The sequence below is a fragment of the Carcharodon carcharias genome, chromosome 13 (assembly GCF_017639515.1).
Source record: "Carcharodon carcharias isolate sCarCar2 chromosome 13, sCarCar2.pri, whole genome shotgun sequence".
Classification (NCBI taxonomy): domain Eukaryota; kingdom Metazoa; phylum Chordata; class Chondrichthyes; order Lamniformes; family Lamnidae; genus Carcharodon; species Carcharodon carcharias.
Genome location: NC_054479.1, coordinates 101,081,395 through 101,104,072, shown reverse-complemented (window position 1 = coordinate 101,104,072; position 22,678 = coordinate 101,081,395). Strand labels below are relative to the sequence as shown.

At 41.1% G+C, this 22,678-nt stretch overlaps 1 protein-coding gene across 4 annotated transcripts in view; it reads right to left on the bottom strand.

Annotated features, from left to right (window-relative positions):
- Positions 1–22,678, bottom strand: part of lrrk2 (leucine-rich repeat kinase 2) — a 226,984-nt gene that overhangs the window by 82,003 nt on the left and 122,303 nt on the right. For all 4 annotated transcript variants that reach the window (XM_041203526.1, XM_041203528.1, XM_041203525.1 and 1 more), the window contains 10 exons: positions 22,333–22,474; positions 17,550–17,689; positions 15,306–15,422; positions 15,036–15,206; positions 10,502–10,763; positions 8,858–9,043; positions 8,122–8,207; positions 6,421–6,493; positions 2,053–2,273; positions 236–480 (listed from right to left, as the gene is read on the bottom strand). In XM_041203526.1, coding sequence (XP_041059460.1) covers positions 236–480; positions 2,053–2,273; positions 6,421–6,493; positions 8,122–8,207; positions 8,858–9,043; positions 10,502–10,763; positions 15,036–15,206; positions 15,306–15,422; positions 17,550–17,689; positions 22,333–22,474 — 1,643 coding nt within the window. The remainder of the gene's footprint in view (positions 1–235; positions 481–2,052; positions 2,274–6,420; positions 6,494–8,121; positions 8,208–8,857; positions 9,044–10,501; positions 10,764–15,035; positions 15,207–15,305; positions 15,423–17,549; positions 17,690–22,332; positions 22,475–22,678) is intronic.

Genomic DNA, 22,678 nt, shown 5'->3' with positions numbered 1-22,678 from the left:
GGTACATCCGTCAACCCAACATCATTCTTATTACCCACTTCCTCTCTTTCAGTCAATTTTTCATCCACTTTCAAATTGTATTAAGCATATACTATGCCTGAAACTTGTACAACAGACTTTCACCTGAAACCGCATGGTTAGTGCTTTGAGAATTTTAGCATTTATCATGTTTAAACAACTAGCAATCCCATTGGCAATAACCAGAGTAGGTTATCTGCAGGAAAAAAAAACTTACCCTTTAAGTAACAGCTCTTCCAATTTTTCTGTGGCTTTACCAAGACAGTCTGGAAAAGAAGGGAGTTGGTTTTGTGACAAATTTAATTTTTTCAGGGTTGGGCACCTGGAGTTCAAGCTCAGAGAATGACCAATGTTGTTTCTAGAGATATCAAGGGAGACAATGGACTGCATTTCCAGCATACATGAAGGAAAGGAGGTGAACTTGTTATTGCTTATGTCCAAGTCAGTCAGACATTTGAAAATCTAGGGGAAAAAATATAACAATATCATGTTAGAGAAATGATGAATCCTCTTTCAAAGCAAATCAATTATAAATGGTTTGTTTTCCCCATTAGGTTGGATTAGGGGCACTTATGTCTGTGCCAGCATTTTGCAATTTAACATGTCCTCAAATGCTGACAGACTATTAATTTGACAAGTGTGCTACATGTGTCTAATATGGTGTGATCATTATGTCACTTTCTAAACAAATCTGTTGCTTCCTTTGGAGGAATGCCATAACCCAGTTCTCCAGAAAGACAGGGCCCAAAATCTGGCATGGGGATCACGAAGCAAGATTGCACCATATCCATTGTTTCCAAGGCAGGCAGTGCACAAACTTTATGTCATCTGCTAATTTAAATAATTGTAGCAGGCAGCCAGAGCCAAGCGTGCTTATAGAGTTGCTGCATGTCTGAGTCGGGGATGCACAATTGTAAGGCTAACATGAGTCAGTCTGCACTATAAAGCCAGCCTGCACCTCCTAAAGGGGAAGTATCTTAAGTCTGGAAGTCATGTAACAACTGATTCTGACCTGGAAAAGATAGAAGAATTGCACAACATAACAGAGAACATGCTTCAAGATTTTCTAACTACACTGGGGCCTTGTTGCAGGAGGTGGAGAGGAGCAGAGATGTGATCAATCTAAGGCAGCAAAGAGGTCATCAAGACTAATTTTGCGCTCGGACCAGAGAGCCATGGCACTCAATGCCAAGCGTCTAGACAAAGAATCGGCATGCAGTACCAAAAAATTTCAATGATCCCCCTCATACATGATCAAAGTCAGTGAACGCATCTTCATATGCAGTTTCCCCCTCAGCTGCACCACTCGCCTCACACTGTACAGTGCACTATATCTTGTTAATTAATCATGACTCATAACTAATTTTCATAGGTACACTGCACCTTCACACATTTGGCAGAGCAGGCTGAATGGCCTAATGTTCCTATGTTCCTTAGCACTTTGCAAGTCTCATACCCACATCTCAAACCTTGCACCCACCATCAGCTATTCAAACACGACAGTCATATTACCTAAACACATTGTACCATACTCACTGAAACGTCCCCTCCCTCTTGCAGAACAATATGGTGCACAAACAGAGGCAGCAGCACCTATTAGGCAGACAGGTAGGACTGCATTTTCTTTATCCCGATGGTAGAGAAGGTGCTCACCATCATTGGAGAAGCAGGGCCGAGGCTGTGGTCAGTGGTGGGGCTGAAACCATTGAAGGTGGTGGTATCTACTGTTTTAAGAGCAAAAAGGCAGTGGGTGGGGCTGAAAAAACGGGCATTAAGGAGCTGAATGTAGCAGCCTCTTCTACTCAAATCAGTAGTGCAGTTAAGACTGCTGTCTAATATTCAAATCAGGTAATCCTCCAGTGTTACAGTTTCAGCATGGATATCAATAGGACACAATTCTCCTTTCCTTTCTCTTTTGGCTTTTCCCATGTTACATGTGGTCGCCACAATGGCAGAACACAATTCTCATTGATTAAAAATGTCTGGAAACTATGGTGTCTAATAATTGTGAAAAAGATAGATTACAGTTCTTACAGTGCACAAATCTTGGGAGAAGTGTACTAAGTTATTTTGACTTAGGTCCAGTGTGTGTAGATGTGCAAGTTGTGCAACAATACAACAATTCTGACTGAAAAAGTTTAGATTTTCTAAGTCATTTTCAGAAAGATCCAATGACCAGACGAATTCTGTCTCAGAAGCAAACTGCAACAACTGGTCTTGTCCACTTCCAAAAGAGGGTCTTTTTGATGCACAACCTAGGATTAAGCATACATAAATTTTTTAAAAAGTTAGTTTCCTCACATTTTAAGAGTTATTCATGAATTTTCTGAGATAAATAAAACTTATCAACAGAACAGAAAAAAGTTACTGTTCTAAACACCAAAGTAATCCCAATTGTTTTTAAAAAGCACATGCAGCCACTTTTAATTAACAGAATTTCAGAGGCTTTAAACCTTCTCCTCTCTTTCAAATTCATGTCAACCCGAGCAAATTATTTTCTCCGCTAGTAAACAAAAATATATATATATAGAATGTTCCAAATGCAATTAGTCTGCCTGGGAGTTAATTGGGAGAATAAAATCTTGCACCATACCTCATTCCAATTGAGGCACTGCACCTTCTGAACAATATTAATGTACTGGAGGGACTTTCAAAAATAAAATATCATGGATGGATTGGAAGGATTCATAGATGAGTTAGAGAGCCCAGGAATAAACGTTCCAAGTTAAAAACGTGATACAGGTTTTCAAATCCTGAGGGGAGTACATGGAGACATATTGTTTAACAGAACTCAGGGGTGGCAGTGACATAGTGGTAATGTCACTGGATTAGTAATCCAGAGACTCAAACTAGTGCTCTGGGGACACACGTTCAAATCCCACTACTGGTGAGATTTGAATTCAATTAATAAATCTGGAATTTAAAGCTGGTCTAATGACAACGAAACCTCTGTCGATGTCATAAAAACCCATCTCTTTCATCAACGCCTTTTAGGGAAGGAAATCTGCCATCCTTACCTGGTCTGGCCTACATGTGATTTCAGGCCCACAGCAATGTGGATGACTCTTAACTGCCCTCTGCTAATGGCCTAGCAAGCCACTCAATTGTATAAAACTGCTACAAAGTCTAAAAAGGGGAATAAAGCTGTATGGAACCAGCATTGACCTAGGCACAACAGCGGCACATCCAGCCCTGTCGACTTTACAAAGTCCTCTTTACTAACACCTGGGGGCTTGTGCCAAAATTAGGAGAGCTGTCCCACAGAGTAGTCAAGCAACAGCCTGATATAGTCATACTCACCAAATCATACTTTACAGACAATGGCTGGAATTTTACAGGCCTGTCACAGCAGTGACGTAGCCGTAAAATGTGGCGAGGCATTCTAAACTCCAGTGACTTCGACAAGGCCGTAAAATCCCACTGGTGTAAAATTCTACCCAAATGTCCCAGACACCACTATCACCATCCCAAGACATATCCTGTCTCACCAACAGGACGGACCCACCAGAGGCTGCAGCACAGTGGTACTCAGAGTCAGGAGGGAGTTGGCCTGAGGGTCCTTAACATTAACCTTGGGCCCCATGAAATCTTGTGGAATCAGGTCAAAAATGGGCAAGGAAACCTCCTAAGGTTACCACTTATCGTTCCCCCCTCAGCTGATGAACTAGTGCTCCTCCATGTTGAGCATCACTTGGAGTAAGCACTGAGGGTAGAAAGGCACAGAATGTACTCTGGGCAGGAAACTTCAATGTCCATCACCAAGAGTGGCTAAGTAGCACCATTACTGACTGAGCTAGCCATGACCTAAAGGACATAACTGCTAGACTAGGTCTGTGGCAGGTGGAGAGGGAACCAACAAGAGTGAAAAGCCTCCTTGATCTCGTCCTCACCAATCTACCTACCAAAGATGCATTTGTCCATGGCAGTATTGGTAGGAGTGACCACCGCAATGTCCTTGTGGAGACGAGTTCCCATCTTCCCATTGAAGATACTCTACATTGTGCTGTGTGGCAACAGATCTAGTAACTCAAGACTGGGTAACCGTGGGCCATCAGCAGCAGAACTCTATACAACCATAATCTATAACCTCAGCCCAGCATATCCCCTACTCTGTCATTACTATCAAGCTTGGGGGGTCAACCCTGGTTCAATGAAGGATGCAGGAGCGCATACCAAGAGCAGCACCAGACATACCCAAAAATGAGGTGTCAATCCGTTGCAGCTACAACACAGCTACTTGCATGCCATTCAGCAAAAGCAGAATACAATAGACAGAGCTAAGCGATTCCCACAACCAGCAGATCAACTCTCAACGCTGCAGTCCTGCCACAACCAGATATGAACGGTTATTAGACCAGATAACTAACTGGAAGGGGAGGTTCCACAAATATACCCTTCCTCAATAATGAAGGAGCCCAGCACATCAGTGAAAAAATGAAGGCTGCAGCAATTGCAGCCATCTTCAGCCTGAAGAGCCGGGTGGATGATCCATCTCTATCTCCCCAGGCCGCCGTCTGAGGGCCCCAGCATCACAGACGCCAGTCTCCAGCCAATACGATTCACTCCACGTGATCTCAAGAAATGGCCAAAGGCACTGAATGCTGCAAAGGCTATGGGACCTGACAACATTCTGGCATTAGGACTGATGACGTGCTCCAGAACTAGCCACGTCCCTGGCCAAGTTGTTCCAGCACAGCTACAACACCGGCATCTACCCAGCAATTTGGAAAATTACGCAGGTTATATTCTGTCCACAAAAAGGACAAATCCAAATGGCCAATTAACGCCCTATTAGTCTACTCACAATTATCAGCAAAGTGATGGACAGTATCGACAGTGTGATCAAATGCCACTTACTCAGCAATAACCTGCTCACTGACACTCAGTTTGGGTTCCAACAAGACCACTCAGCTCTTGACCTCATTATCATTTCTTTGTGCTAGGTATGACTCCAACCAGTGGAGAGGTTTTCCCCTTGATTCATATTGATCCATACTTAGCACAAAGAAAGATGGTCATGGTTGCTGGAGGTCAATCATCTCAGCCCCAGGACATCACTGCAAGAGTTCCTCAGGCCAGTGTCCTAGGCCAACCACCTTCAGCTGTTTCATCAATGACCTTACCTCCATCATAAGATCAGAAGTGTGGATGTTGACTGATGCACAATGTTCAGCACCATTCACGACTCCTCAGATACTGAAGCTGTCTGTGTCCATATGCAGCAAGAACTGGACAATATTTAGACTTGGTCTAATAAGTGGCAAGTAACATATGCGCCAAGTGCCAGGCAATGACCATTTCCAACAAGAGAGAAGCTAACCATCTCCCCATGACATTCAATGGCATTACAATCGCTGAATCCCATGGTCTCAATATCCTGTGGGTTACCATTGATAAGAAACTGAACTGGACCAGCCATATAAATTTTGTGGTGACAAGAACAAGTCAGAGGCTGGGAATTCTGTGGAGGTTAACTCACTTCCTGACTCCACAAAGCCTGTCCACCATCTACAAGACATGAGTCAGGAGTGTGATAGAATAGTCTCCACTGAGCTGAATAAGTGCAGCTCTGACACGTAAGAAGCTCAGCGACGCCCAGGACAAGGCAGCTCACTTGACTGGCACCCTATCCACCATAATAACCATTCACTCCCTCTCCCATCAACACACAGTGACAGCAGTGTGTTCAGTCTACAAGATGTAGCAACTCACCAAGACTTCTTTGATAGCACCTTCCAAACCCTCGACCTCTACCATCATGAAGGACAAGGGCAGCAGGTGCATGGGAACATCACCACCTTCAAGTTCCCCTCCAAGCCACACACCATCCTGACTTGGAACTATATCATCGTTCCTTCACTATCTCTGGACCAAAATCCTGGAACTCCCTTCCTAAAAGCACTGTGGGTGTTCCTACACCACATGGACTGCAGTGGTTCAAGGCAGCAGCTCACCATCACCTTCTCAAGGGCAATTAGGGATTGGCAATAAATGATGGCCTCGCTAGCGACACCCACATCCCATGAACAAATATAAAAAAATACTGAAGTCAGAGCACGGAATTAGAGGACAAGGTCAAATTTTAAATGGTACGAAGCTTGTGGGGGAGAGCCAGAATCTACATCATGAGATAAGTATTAAAATGGGTGGAACTGGCAGGCAAAAAAAAGGTTCATACAGAAAACGGCAAATCTAGGAAGTCTCTTCCCAAAGGAATGGTCTCAAATACATGGATTGTATCTCTGGTGATGGCAATGGGGAACAAAAGACTTGGAATAATTCATAGACAGTCAATGCAGTGATAAAGGCTGTAGGTTTTTCTGAAACAATGAATTTTATATCAGTGCTGATTTGGAATGGCTTCACATAGTATTATTCAAAGATCAGATGTTTTTTCATTACCTGATTTATAAAACACATGAGAAATAGATCTCCGCCTTGGGTTAACTGCAGGCTCAACATCATCAAGTGAACTCTATCAGTACAAATAAATTTGTTTAAAAAATGGATTAGTATCATTTGCACAAATTAATTCAGTTAATATTAACACTTTAAAAACGAAGTTATTGCATTTGCTACTACACAAAAATGCTTATTCATATTACTAATGCCCAGAAGTTATGTTTTCTTACATAACAACAGGCACTGCTCATCATTAGTAATTCTTTATAAATATGCTCATATTATAAAAGGGCATTGTCACGTAATGTTATCCTATAATATAGAGACATCGGAGAAAGTGAAAAAAGATTCATGAAGATCATAACAGAATTGAAAGGACATAGTTGTTAGGAAAGGCTGCAGGAGGCAGAGACTCTCTTTTTCCAGGCACGCAAAGGCTGAGGTGTGATATGACAAAGGTCTTTAAGATTATGAAAGGCTTTGATAGGGTGGTTGCAGGGAAGATATTTCCAATAGTGAGGGACACCAAATCTGGGGGGCCACAAATATAAAGGATTTTTATCAATAAAATCAATATCGAATTCAGGTGAAATTTGTCTACTCAAAGAGTAGTAAGAATGTGGATCTTGTTACCACAAGGAATAGTTCAACAGCTTAGGCGCATTTAAGGGGCAGCTACATAAGCACAAGGGAGAAAGGAAGAATAGGATATACTTTTAGGGTTAGATAAAAGAGGGTTGGGATGGAGCTCATGTACAGCATAGATAGTTGGGCTGAATGGTCTGTTTCTGAGGTATAGACTCTACATTAACTATGGATCCACAGAAAGATATTCTGACCCAGCACGAGGTATAAATGCAAGAATCTTCATGAACCTGAAGTATACATAGTCCTGTTGAAGCACTCAAGCTAAAATCTTCCTATTTGTCCATTAAACCTATGTGCTGAAATGCATGGGGATCCACTCTGACAGCACAAACAAAGCTGTCAGCAGTGGCTCAGTTGGAAGCACACTCACCTGTATGTCAGACATGGATTCAAGTTTCACTTCAGAGACTTGAACCGACACTCGGCTGAAGTACTAATAAAATTCTGCAACTCAAATGATCCACACTAAAACAACTAGACACACCTACAGTAGCAGTTTTTCAACTGGCATAAAAGTGTTGCCAATTTTAGTTGCCACAACTAAAATCTTTAAAACCACCACATGAAATAGCCCATTAAAATTATTTGGGAAACTGTGCACTAGAGGCATTGCAAGATTCCCACTGTATTGCTTTAAAAAAATTAGGAAATTTAATATGCATCAGTAGCTGATGTAGGTGACTTGTTCATAAGTTGAGTCTCAAACTTGTCCATGCAGCCAGAACTTGACCAGGCTCGATTCTTCCCATCATATGTTTGAATTTCTAGTTTTGATCTGTTAACAGTTATTTTGAACTTTTAAATAATTGGAGTTATTTCAGCTTGGATACTTCAAAGTTCAGTTTTTGGTGTGGAGCTAGTGTTTTCTGTGATGGTTGTAGAATCTTGATTATTCTCTACTAACCAGCAATTAGCAATGGTCAATGAGAAAGTAAGCTGGAAACCAACAGAGGTTGGGGGGGTGATTAATGTGACAACCAGAAAAGGGAGACATACCAGACAGAATATTGATATTACTTTGTATTCTTTTTCTACTCCATTTAATTAACGTACCAGAGAGTTGTCGTGCCTCAAATTAACTGTAGACTCCATTTCAGCATACAAGGAGTAGTTTGGATTTTGAACTACGACATAACTCCCTAAATTTATAAAGAAAAGAAGTGCTTTTGGATATGTGCAATCAATGAGGAAATGGAAATACAGAGAAACTGTTTTGTAGCACACATTCAACACAACCAACCTTACTGCAATTCAAATATAACCTAATTGTGGAAGGAAAGATTGAAAAAAGTTTGAATTTCTCTGCTCAGCCATGCAGTTTATGTTCACAAGTAAAAGTTTCAGAAATGCAAACTTTTAACACTCAAATATGCCACACGTCAATGTTCGTTTGGTTTACACATGCAAATACACACACAAACTCTGCCTCTACATTTGTCACCAAAAAATAATGAACACCCCAGAGCAAATTTGTAGACGTGTTAATGAATTTTGACATAATTTCTACGACAGGTCCATGCACTAAACATTATTGGTAAAATTTCATACGAAAAAATTTGTTCTTTTTAACAACTGCAAGCAAAATAGTTGTAATTGTCAATGGAACAAGCAAGTGACAGCTTAAAGTCATATTCAAAATAATTGTCTGCATTTATAACAGCCAAGACTAACTCATGACTTGATGACAGTGCTTCATGCCTGTAAAAAAGAAACAAAGACCTACAATGAACTGGTGATAAAGCAAAAAACTAAAATCAGCAATTTGTTTGAGCATCTATTGCAAGCAAACCTTCACTTTCCAAGTCATCAAATAGGCTGCTTTCTTCTGTATCAGTCGCTGACACATCCGATAATGCAGTGCAATCATTGTTCTTGTCCAATGCTTCCTCAGAGTAGCTCAATTCAGAACTTGTACTTGACAGTGGCAACTCTGCCCCATCCTTTAGCAAAAGGTTTGTCAAGGAGGCATCTGTGGCTATAGAGCATGGAAGTAATAATCATTAGTTTGTCAGCTGTTAAAAAAAATGCTGCAAAACTTGTCCAGCAATAGACTTTTATATGCAAAGGTACATGTTTCTTAGCCCGTCATGGTAGCAAATTAGCAGTAAGGGTAGGAAGTTCTGATGTCACTACTGTATCTACTAGTTCAGGAATTCCTGTCCACAGCATGGGCCACATTGGTCTGCCTCCAGAAGTAGAGCAACTGGAATTGAGACAGGCTGTAAGAAAATTTTTAGTATCTCTTATGAACTAGAAAAGGGGAAGGGGTGGGAAGTTGGGAGGAAAGAACAAGGTATTATTGTAAACTGGAAGAAGAAATGATTGCTACAGAATTAGAGGCAGCAAGGTTTCCTCTTTGGGCAAGGAAGAAGAAATTAAAAATGTGCCTCTGTAAACCAGGGGAAGTTATGAACTGACTGAAGTTGACATGTTGGGTTTCTCAGCAAAAAGGAGACAGTGACTTTTCAGATTGGCTTTGGGGATGCGATTGTCTAATTTGTTTATTCAATATGGATTAGCTGAAAATATACTTATTTTTAAAATTGAAAAGGATGTCAACTGTGAAGTAAAAACATGCTGTGAACTAGAACATACCCTTTGAGAAATTCAGAGTACTAAACGTTTATAGGTTCGCATGCCCAGGTCCTAAATACCAATATGCACAAGAGATGAATCGACATTTAGGAACAATGTGTACGCCTCTGAACCTTTTAAAAATCCCACTTAAAATCATATTGGGAGAACAGCTTGGTTATACTTTTTCCCCAAATGCATGAAATGATAACTTGCAGAAATAGGAATCTCAATTTTCCCTGGGTTACAGGGTTTGATATTAGTTAAAGCCGACAAAAGATGATCAACACACCAACAAATAGCCACTATATGAACAATCCAATGCATTATAAAATATAAAAACAATGGGGAACTAATGCTATATACATTAAGAAATGATTCAAATACATAGTTTAGACTGAAGTTTCTAGGAATAGGTGGTGCCACATAACAAGTTTGATGATGTCTTGAATAAAGATGGCAGAGTGTTTGGGTACCAGCACTAATGTATGTCTTGTAATTCAAATAAAATCCTCACTCCACTGAGCCCTGATGTCAGCTGCATCTTGTGATGCCAAGCAGCCGGGAGCCTCAGTGCAAAATGTTGGTGGTGGGTGGGTGGGGGGGTGGCGGCGTTGGGTGGTGAAAATCAGACTGTAGGCGATCATCAAGCTATCAAACTGCCTCAACAGATGCCTGAGCAGCGAGGTCAGAACTGCACTCTTAAGCCTTGCAACAGGTAATATAGTAAATATAGTAAAGAGCCTGAAAAGAAGGCAAAAATAAGAAAGAAAAACCCGCTCAGAAAATATTAGTTATACTCTTCACCAGCATTAACTGTAAAACCTATAAAAGTCAAACCATCTTTTCATATACTTACTCAGCTCTCGTTTTGAAATGGGGGACTTTTCATCAGGAAACAATGCACGTAACCAAGCAGCTTCAATCTTTCCCATATGAAATCCACCCAGGCAAATGGCCTTATTGTTTTGGTCCAATCCAAGTTTTCTTAAAAGCAAGCTTATGATTTTGTCATCACCCATCTTAATGCTGGCTTCTAATGCTTTCCGAATATCTTGCTCGCGTGCTCCACTGTTAAGCAAAAGCTCCACTAACAATGGGCTGCTGCTTTGCTTACAAGCCTATGAAAACCATTAAGAAGTTGTTAAAATTCAAGTGCTATTAACTTAACCAAGCATAAGTGCAGGAAACAGTTTTTATTCTTCTCAGGGTCCAAAAAGCACAATGCACTTATTCCCTACATAATGAGGGGAGTTTTAACATGAAGGACTGCACAGGTTTAAATACGGGTTACAGGTTGCCAGTGGTGAGTGGGTTAAACCTGGCAAAAATACAAGCAAATCAATTGGCTCAAACATACTGACGGCTACAATTAACTCAGGGGCCTAATAGTCTGGTTTCTGATTAAAAAAAGCTAATCACTCAATTGGAACAATATTTCAACACACTTAACTTTAATATCATGTCTATAAATTTCCTAGGCTTCCTGAAACTCAACACTGAGAACAAGACAAGAATACAATGGCAAGTGAAAGGGCCGATTAAAACTCTGCAGATACTGCAATAAATTCTCAGAACTCAACCGCTTTTTTTTTTAAACCTGCTAGTGGAAAATTGGGTAGCAGGGATATCGGAATGATCCCAGGGGTGAGGTCAGCCTGCCCTTTCGCAAACCCCAGGTCCGGCTGATCTAGTTAGTCGTACCCGGAAGGGTCCCATGCTCAGGGTTACATGTGATGACCAGTAGCAGATCCAGAAGAATCTATAGCAGTGAAGGAGAAGGAGCTACAACGTCAGAGGACAGTGGCTGGCTGTTGAGAAGTGGAGGATCCTCTGGGAAGAGAGTTTGGTGATTCCTCCAAACATATGAGAAAGGCAATGGAAAAACCCCTCAGACTTCCCTTTTCTCTCGTCAAATGTGGTCAGTACAAACAGTTCTTATTTAGACAACATAAAAGGGGTTGGCGCCATTCATCAATAACTTATTCAGTGCAGACATCCATGAACAGAAGGTCATTCTGGACCATCATCATGGTACTGTGCAAGCCTCAAAAGCTCTAAGAACAAGCACAAGAACAAAAACTGACACCAAAAAATTGCTTGGAACATTAGAATATTACATCAACCAGAAAATGTCATTCAAGAAATATGCAGATTGTCAATCAACATTCCTGGTTTGTATGAAGAAAGATGGATGGGAGCTGGGAAGTGCCAACACAATGATGGAGTCATTATCTATTCAGGTGGCAAGAAACATGAAAAAGGAGTCTCAGTGGGCCTTGAACAAAAACACTGCAAGGCCCTTTTAGGATACTGGGCTGTATCTGAGGCAACGCTCATCATCAGAATACCAGGTACTCCTTTCAACTTAAGCATTAGACAAGTTTATGCCCCAACCCAAGGTGCATCAGATGAAGACCTTGAAGACTTCTATGAACAACTAGACCAAGCAAGGAAACAATGCAGTTCTCAAAATATCACCATTGTCATGGGAGATCTCAAATGTAAAGGTAGGGAGTTCTCATGTACAAGATATTGTTGGCCCACATGTTCTCGGAGAATGCAACAACCGAGGTGACATATAGGTTGACTGGTATTGTTGGAACAAATCAAGTTATTACAAAGGTATGGTTTTAAGCATCACCCCAGGCAAAGCTGGGCATGGAAAAGTCCTGGCAACCAAACAAGAAATCAGGTCAACTTTATAACAGGCGTTGCAGAAACTTCATTAAACAGTAAAATCCTATCCTGGAGCAGAATGTGACAGCGATCACATACTAGCGGTTGCCACAATGAACATCAAGCTGAAAATTCCTAGTAAAGTAAAAGGGAAGCCAAGGAGACTGGATCTTTAAAGACTGAAAGAGCTTGTCATTAAACGCGTTCCAAGTAGAGGAAAAGAACCACTTTGCAGCATTGCAAGGGGAAGGAACATCAAGAGGCGTTCAACATGTTCAAGGAGGTCTTGATGGAAAGCACCAAAGTTAAGGTTCCGACAAAAGTGAAGCATTTCAAGCAAAAATGGATAACAGAAAAAAAATCATGGAGTTGATGGAAGAAAGGAGAAAAGTGAAACAGTCAGAATCGGAATATAAAAAACAGAACTGAGAAATAAAAAGGAAATGCATTGAAGAAAATGAAAAATGGTTGAATGGCAAATGCAAAATTGAGACAATGAATATTTTGCATCCTAAAGAAATTCACCATGTTGCTAATGAAATTTCTGGAAAGAGAACAGTTTGTAGCTCTAGTGGATGCTTGAAAGTAAGGAGTGGTTTGATTCTAATAGACAAAGGAAAAAAATATCAGAGAAAGAAAGTTGTTAAAATGGGAAAGCACCAGGACTGGATGAAACAACAAAAGAGATTGTTGAAGCAACAGGAGAGCTAGGAACTGAAAAACTGACTATTATCACCAACAACATCTAGAACACTCCATTATCCCTGAAGATCTACCAAAAGTCTGTTTTTAATCACTTTGCAAAGAAACCTGGTGCAACAGAACGTGAGATATATCGAACAATCTACCTAATGAGTCACGTAGTAAAGATTATCTTCAGAACCCTATTGGCCAGAGTTAGAGAGAAAAATAAAACAGACATTTCAAAGTAAAGGAACATGAAATGCAATGTGTCTTTTAAAAACCCTGGAAGAGCCACTGAAATGTAAAACTACCACTACCTATGTTTCACTGATTATACTAAAACATTTAATAAAAGTCCAACACAATCATCTCATTGAAGATATTAACATTGATGGAAAAGCTTTTCAATTCATCAGGAATATTTACTGGAATCAGGTAGTGATGATCAGATATGAGAACGAACTTGGTGATTGGAAAGTGATCAAAAGAGGAGTTAGACAAGGTTGTGATCTCTCACTGGACTGTTTCCCCCTATACAGTGATTGCATTCTCAGAGGAATTGAAGGGTTGGATGGTAAGATAGGAGGGAGAACCATCAACAATATCCACTATGCCAACGACACCTTAGTTATAGCAACAAATGAAGACGACTTGCAAAAAATTAATCGATACAGTCGTAAAGGAAAGTGGTAGATATGGGCTTACACTCAACTGCAAGAAAATGTACACTATTGCCAAAACAAAGAAATGAAATAAATGGAAGCAAGTTAGAACACATCAATCAATTCATCTAGGAAGCACAGTAACATCTGATGTCAAAAGCAGTACTGAAATCTGAAAAAGTATTGCACAAGCCAAAAGTGTTTTTTAAAAATTAAGCAACATTCTAAGAAACATCAGCTTGAGTCTCAAAATGAGAATCAGTGTACTAAAATGTCTGGTCAGTAATGAATTATGGATGGGAAGCTGGGAGCGTTGGGAATGAGTAAGAAAAAAAAAATCAACAATTTTGAAATGTGATACTTAAGAATGATCGCAAGGGTAAGCTCGGTGGAACAAAAAACTAAAGTGGTACTGAATGGGGCTGGAAAAACAAGATAAGTCTTAAATAATACCATAAGATGACAAATCAAGTGTTTCAGATATGTTATCTGTTTAGAAGGGTTGGAATGCTTAATCACCACTGGAAAGGTATTGGAAGAAGAGCTAGAGGCCGACAGTGAAGGAAGCAGCTAGACAACATTAAAGCCTGGCTTAACCAGAACTCCAACAACAAGGTAATCCACAGTTACTATGATTGGAAAGTCTGGAAGACCATAGTCACTTAGGCCACTCAGCATGCCATTTAGACAATGATGACTAGTGGGAAAGGGTTTTCCCACAATAATTCTGCTAAGAGTTTACTTCCTGCACTTTAGAGATTTCCAGAAATCAGGTCTGGGCGGGTGTCACCCTGAATGTTTAGATCTTGGACCTTGACAATATAACAATCAGCAACCGCATGGTGGGATGGGGGGCAGTGGGATGGAGGTGGGGTGGGGGGGGGGGGGGGGGGGGGGGGGGGGGGGGGGTGGTGCAGGCAGGGGTTGTAGAGGTTATTGGTCGAGGGTAGGTTTACAGGGTTAGCTTGTTGGGCCTCGAAGAAACACTTCTGCTTATGACCCAGAAGCAATGCTGCAAATATGCTTATGGATCTAGCCCTTCTCATTCCTTTTACCTGTAGGGTTTCCCAAGGCCCAAGAATCGCAGCTATTAGAAGTTAAAAATAGAAACCTTGTTAAAACAGAGGCATATAACCTCCTTAAAAGACTTTAAATGACTGACCAGCTTGCTGAGAGTGGGTTAGTAACCTACTTCTCATTCTTACTCACCTCCATTAAAACCAGAAGTGGCCAAATTTGAGGCAGATTGGATTCAGGTTTCAATTTTTTTTTCAACATTTTAACCCAATCCAAATCCTCTAATTTTCAAGAGATAAAATTACTCTCATAGTTACAGCTGACTTAATATTTGAACAAAATTATACTTACCTGATAAATCAATGATTCATTTTTAGACTTGTGATTGACGTCGGCTTTCAAGAAGATTAAGTATTCTACCATCATGACATTGTTTTCTGAGCAAGCATTCTCAAGCATCTGATTTCTTATTCCACGATCAATGGCCAACTTGCACAAACATTTGCAGAGGAGGCTCTGTAGCTAATCATTTCAAAAGAAGCAGCATGAAATAATTGCTAAAATTATATTAAAAGTAAAGCTTGCTAAACTCTTAAAAACAAGGAGGAAATTTAAAATAACCTGCTTGTTTCTGCAATCTGCCATTTGATGAAAAATAAATCTGTCAATGCCTTCCTTGAAGAAAATTCCAAAAGCAGATGGTACGGTTTTAAAATACATCAAGACTGCTTGAAAACCCTAAAAAGTAAAAAGGTTTTTAATCACAATTTGATAAGCATTTCTACTGTATGCAAAATTACTTTCAACCTCTTGATTCATTAAGGCTGCCCTTGAAATTTTAGGCTAAGAAATTCTGAGGAAGTTACATTTGCGGTTCAGTTTTGTCAAGGTCTCTGCAGTAACGCACTTGTTGAAAAAGCACAATGCTGATTAAACATTTGAAACATGTGAATGATACAGGTGATGACCAGAGGTGAGTTGGTATATTTACTCACATCAAACTCCCCATACCTTTCAAAAATAATTAATAAATACAAAACAATGTAAAGAAATCGTTTAAATGTTCCAATATTACATCAATGGTTGAAATCATATAAAAAGTGGGGCAATATGCAATGTTTTGCCAACCAGATGATACTTTACTACCAAGACAGATGACCTCACTTTTACACTGCCAATATAAACACAAAGGTATAAATGACAAAGACCCTTCGGCCCATTCAGCTCATTCTTCATTGGAAAGGTACGGTCTCCCATCATGGTAGTGTGTGGAAAAATGCTTAACGACAGTATTGTTTCATTGTATCCTTGTTCCTGTCATGCATTAACCTGATATGTGGCTTGAGTGACATTGATAATCTATAGACCAATGTGGTACTCAGATTCATAGAAAGATACAGCACAGAAGGAGGTTATTTGCCCAATTTTGCCTGTGTCAGCTCTTTGTTAGAGCTTTCCAAATAATCCCACTCTTCTGTTTTTTCCCCTCATAGTCCTGCAAATGTTTTCTCTTCAAATATCTAATTGCCTTTTGAAAGTTAATATTGAATTTGTGTCCATGACCTTTCAAGCAATGCATTCCAGATCACAACAACTCGTTACACTTCTGGTTCTTTTGCTAATCATCTTAAATTTGTGATGCTGCAGTTTCCCCTTATTTACTCTATTAAAGCTATTGGTTATTTTGAACACCACTATCAAATCTCCTCTTAACCTTCTCTGCTCAAAAGAGAAGAACTCCAGCTTTTTCATTTTTCCCACATAACTGGTGTTCTTCATTCCTGGTGCCATGTGAGTAAATCTTTTCTGCACCCTCCCCAAGCCCTAGGCATCCTTCAGTTGTGGTGCCCAGAGTTGAACACAAACTCTAGCTGTGGCCCAAATGGTCTCAAAGCTTCTGTGCTTTTGTTCTCTTTTCATGTGTACTCTTACTGTGGACTGAGCCCTCACTTCAAAAAGTAGGTTGGACTGAGCCATCACTTCAAAAAGTAGACTGTGCAAAATTAATATAGGCTCATTTGAGACAAGCAGAGAAACATTAACTGCCTGTTAGTCTGAATTAAATTCAAGTTCAGATCCAGGATTCAAGAGAACGCACTTCCATTGTAAGTACTGGGTCTCCAGAGATACCTTCAATGGTGATGCTTACTTCCAAAAGTGAAACCTGTACAGCTTCAATGCCAAAGGTAGCTTACCATCCCCAGTATCTATGTGTGCAAAAGCATAACCCAGAAGAAAGGGCCTTGCATCTCCCTTATCACACAAACTGGATATCATGCCTTTGACATGTGCCTTTGACATGTGCTTCTTCAATCTTTTCCACAGCAGACTTTGAAAACACTGTTTCAGACATCAGATATTGATTATAAGCTTTTCTTTTCTGTAGGAATTGAATTTATAGATTGGATTCATGTAATTCAAAATCAGTTCAAGTTGTCTTGGTGTCACAAAAAATGCTGAACAGTCTAAGGTTCGAATGGAAAACCTGTGAATCGTCTTGCTTAAATGAAACAAATCCTGACTGCCTTTGTATCAAAAAACCTGAATGGCTTTCCATGCCTTTGTTATTTTTGCTCAGAAGGGAAGGTGTGCCAGACTATGCCTGCAAAGTACCTGGGACTGGAGACTTCATGCACATATGGTGTAAGGTGTTTTCTGATTAAAAGATAAACCAAAGTGTCAAACCTTAAAGAAACTTAACTCATCAGCACATAATTAATCCTCATTTTAACCAAAACTAGGAATATGCCTTGCTTTAAACACCCAAAACTGAAAATTGTGCAACAAAGATTAAAAACAGCCCCTAAGGTAACATTACTATTTCTTATTTAGCTTTTATGCAATCACATTTTTATAATAACCTACCTGTATCTGCATTGCTATGTCATCTTCATATCTGCGTAATGCTTCCAACAAAATCTCTGCCACCAAAACCAAGAGTGCATGATATAAATCTTTCTTCGGAACAAGGAACCCCAGAAGTTTCAGACACAGGTACAGAATTTCTAAAACAAAAAAGTGTGAAACACATTGAATGAATCATTGAGAGAAACATTGAATGCTTGCTGATAGTTATTCGCTATATTCAATTCTGTTGGCACACGGGAGCAACTACACATGCACAAAACACCACAATCAGCTGGTCTTAGTTATGGTTATATCTCATAATAAAATGGTTATACATCAGTTGAGCAATCTCCCCAGCATATTTTCACAGCAACTCCCAGCCTCATGAGCTCTACAAAGTTAAGAGCAGGTAGATTATAGGTACAACATCATGTCCAAGTTACACACCACTGAGTTGTGCAATTGCACTCTGTGGTATCCTCATCTTGCAAGGTAAAAATCATTGAATTTCCTGCCCAGATTGAAGGAACAATATTAGCACAAGGACTGCAGTAGCTAAAGGAAAAGGCCGACTACTATTTTTAAAGGGCAAGTAGGCATGAGCAAAAAATATAGCCTTGCTCACATCCCAAGAGCAAACAGAAACACATGAACATATAATGGGCAGGCAGTGGCTTGTGGTATTGTCACTGGACTGGTAATCCAGAGATCCAGGGTAATGCTCTGGGGACCCCGGGTTCAAATCCCAGCATGGCAGATGGGATCTGGAATTAAAAGTCTAATGATGGCCATGAAACCAATGTCAGTTGTTGTAAAAACCCATCTGGTTCACTAAAGTACTAATGCCCTTTAGGGAAAGAAACCTGCCATCATCACCTGGTCTGGCCTACATTTGACTCCTGATCCATAGTAACGTAGATGACACTTAAATGCCCCCTGAAATAGTCGAGCAAGCCACTCAGTTGTATTTTTTTTATTCATGCAGAGCTGTGGGCTTCACTGGCTAGGCCAGGATTTACTACCCATCCCTAGCTGCCCTTGAGAGGTGGTGGTGAGCTGCCTTCTTTAACCGCTGCAGTTCATTTGGTGTAAGTACACCCACAGTGCTGTTAGGAAGGGAGTTCCAGAATTTTGACCCAGCAACAGTGAAAGAATGGTGATATATTTCCAAGTCAGGATGGTGCATGATTTGGAGGGGAACTTCCAGGTGGTGGTGTTCCCAGCTATCTGCTGCCCTTGTCCTTCGAGATATTAATGGTTGTGAGTTTGGAAGGTGCTGTCGTAGGAGCCTTGGTGAATTCCTGCAGTGGATCTTGTAGATGGTAAATACTGCTGCTACTGTACATCAGTGGTGGACGGAGTCAATGTTTGTGGATGTGGTGCCAATCAAGTGGGCTGCTTTGTTGTGGATGGTGTCAAGCTTCTCGAGTGTTGTGGGAGTTGCATTCCAGGCAAGTGGGGAGTATTCCATTACACTCTTGACTTGATCCTTGTAGATGGTGGACAGACTTTGGGGAGTCAGGTGGTGAGTTACTAGCCACAGGATTCCTAGCTTCTGACCTGCTCTTGTAGCCACAGTATTTATATGGCTAGTCCAGATCTGCCCCAGGGTGTTGATAGCGGGGGTGTTCAGTGATGGTAATGCTATTGAACATAAAAGGGAGATGGTTAGATTCGCTCTTGTTAGAGATGGTCATTGCCTGGCACTTGTGTGGTGTGAATGTTATTTGCCACTTGTCAGCCCAAGCCTGGATATTGTCCAGGTCTTGCTGCATTAGGACATGGACTGCTTCAGTATTTCAGGAGTCGCAAATGGTGCTGAACATTGTGCAATCATCAGCAAACATCACCATTTCTGACCTTATGATGGAAGGAAGGTCATTGATGAAGCAGCTAGAAAGTCAATAAAAAAAAAAAACTGGATTGGACCACCAGGCATCGACATAGGCACGGCAAACCTAGCCCTGTTGACCCTGCAAAGTCCTCCTTAATAACATCTGGCTTGTGCCAGAATTGGGGCAGACTTCTCATGCATCAGCCTAACGTAATTATACCTTACAGATAATGTCCCGGACACCAGCATCACCATCCCTGGATATGTCCTGTCCCACCAGCAGGACAGACCCAGCAGAGGTGGCAGCACAGTGGTATACAGTCAGAAGGGAGATACCCTGGGAGTTCTCAACATTGGCTCTGGGCCCCATGAAGTTATCATGGCATCAGGTCAAACATGGGCATGGAAACCACCTGCTGATTACCACGTACTGCTTCCCCACCTGACTCAGCTGATGAATCCTCCTCCATGTTGAACACCACTTGGAAGAAGCACTGAGGGTGGCATGGGCGCAGAATGTGCTCTGGCTGGAGGACTTCAATGTCCATCACCAAGAATGGCTCAGTAGCACTACCACAGACCGAGCTAGCCAAACCCTAATGGACATACTGCGAGACTGGGTTTGCGGCAGGCGGTGAGGGAGCGAACAAGACAGAAAAATATACTTGACCTCATCCTCGTCAACCTGCCTGCCGCAGATGCAATTGTCCACGACAATACTGGTAGGAGTGAACACTATGTAATCCTTGTGGAGATGAAGTCCCACCTTCACATTAAGGATGCTCTCCTTTGTGTGGCACTACCACCATACTAAATTAATAGATTTCGAACAGATCTAGCAACTCAAGATTGGGCATCCATGAGGCACTGTGGGCCATCAGCACCAGCAGAATTGTGTTCAACACAACCTGTAACCTCATAGCTTGGCATTTCCCCCTCTCTACCATGGCCACAAAGCCAGAGGATTAACCCTGGTTCAATAAAGAGTGCAGGAGGGCATGCCAGGAGCAGCACCAGGGATACCTAAAAATGGTTGTCAACCTGATGAAGCTACAACACAGGATTACTTGCATGCCAACCAGCATAGGCAACAAGTGATAGACAGAGCTAAGTGATCTCACAACCAACGGATCAAAACTAAGCTCTGCAGTCCTGCCACATCCAGTTGTGAATGGTGGACAATTAAACAACTCACTGGGGAAGGAGGCTCCACAAATATCCCTACCCTCAATAATGGAGCAGCCCAACACATCAGTGCAAAAGTTAAGGCTCAAGCATTCGTAACAACCTTCAGCCAGAAGTGCTGAGTGGATGATCCATCTCAGCCTCCTCCTGAGGTCCCCAGCATCAGCCAATTCAATTCACTCCATGTGATTTCAAGAAATGGCTGAAGACACTGGATACTGCAAAGGCTATGGGACCTAACAATATTCCAGCAATAGTACTGAAGGCTTGTGCTCCAGAACTTGCTGGGTCCCTAGCCAAACTGTTCCTGTACTGCTACAACACTGGCATCTACCCATCAATGTGGAAAATTGACCAGGTATGTCCTGTACACAAAAAGCAGGACAAATCCAACCTGAACAATTACCACCCCATCAGTCTACTATCGATCATCAGTAAAGTGATGGAAGAGGTCATCAATAGTGCTATCAAGTGGCACTTGCTTTGCAATAACCTGCTCACTGACATTCATTTTGGGTTCCACCAGGGCCATTCAACTCCTGAACTCATCACAGCCTTTGTTCAAACATGGAAAAAAGAGCTGAGCTTCAGAGATGAGGTGAGAGTGACTGCCTTTGACATCATGGCAGCACTTGACCAAGTGTGGCATCAAGGAGCTCTAGCAAAACTGGAGTCAATGGGAATTGGGGGAAAACTCTCTGCTGGTTGGAGTCATACCTAGCACAAAGAAAGTTGGTTGTGGTTCTTGGAGGTCAGTCATCTCAGTTCCTGGACATCACTGCAGGAGTTCTTCAGGGTAGTGTCCTAGGCCCAACCATCTTCAGCTGCTTCATCAATGACCTTCCTTCCATCATAAGGTCAGAAGTGGGGATGTTCACTGATGATTGCGCAATGTTCAGCATCATCCACAACTTCCAAGGTACTAGAGCAGTCCATGCCAAATGCAGCAACACCCGGACAATATCCAGGCTCGGGCTGACAAGTGGCAAGTAACATTCACGCCAAGTGCCAAGCAATGACCATCTCAAACAAGAGAGAATCTAACCATTGCCCCTTGACATTCAATGGCATTACCATTGCTGAATCCCCCACTATCAACATCCCGGTGGTTACCATTGACCAGAAACTGAACTGGACTAGCCACATAAATACTGTGGCCACAAGAGCAGGTCAAAACAGGTGAAACAAAACCCTGTACAAAACATCTCATTTCACAGCTAATTTTGTTATTTGGCATTCATCTGCTTTACCTGATGAACAAAATAGTATTGTTTCCTTTGTTACCTGTATTGTATTTGTTTCCATTTCCATGGTAAGGTAATGCAAAAATACAGATGTAAAAAAACAAATTTTGGGACTCAACTGTCCTAAGCAGAAGGGGAGGTCCCCTCCATTAAAGGAGATTAGCAACAAAAAACTTTTACTTCCATTACACATCTCACATAAAAAACCGTGTTAATGCATTCAATCGGATGGTCAAAGGTGGATACCCTACTCCTTCTCCTGGGTTTGGCCCTGCACTACTTTTCCACTCTCACATATTCAGCAATAGCTTTTGTTGCTTTCTCTCCTTCCATATGAGGTGACAACCAGTTCCAAGGTCCTCTCATAATTTTGTTGACTCTGAAGTAAGGCAGAGTAAGAAGTTACTTACCCATAAAGCATAAATATGGTTCCTGTCAACACAATTTTCTTTTCCCAATTAAAACATTTTATAAACACAATGGGCTCATGGATAAAGAGAGGTTGCATTTTTTAAAAAATGACATTTACTTTTCCTACCTCGTTTATAAGGATACATTTGTGAAATATGGATCACAGTGACCAAAGCCCCTCGTCTCATCAGTTCTGGTGCACCTGAATGATCAGCAATGGAACAAAGTAATTGAAGGCCACAGTGTTGGATATCTGGATTCCCAATAAACTGGAAAAAGTGCAATAACATTTATTGGCGTCAATAAATTTAACAATGAAAGAGTTGCACAAATTAGACTAGTACTCAACCATGAAATACTCTCTTACAAGCAAAACACCTTATCTGCCAGAAAATAATTGAATATTACTTCAGGTCTAATACCATGAGTCCAAAAAAGCAAGAGCTGATTGTTCCACTAGACATGCATATGAC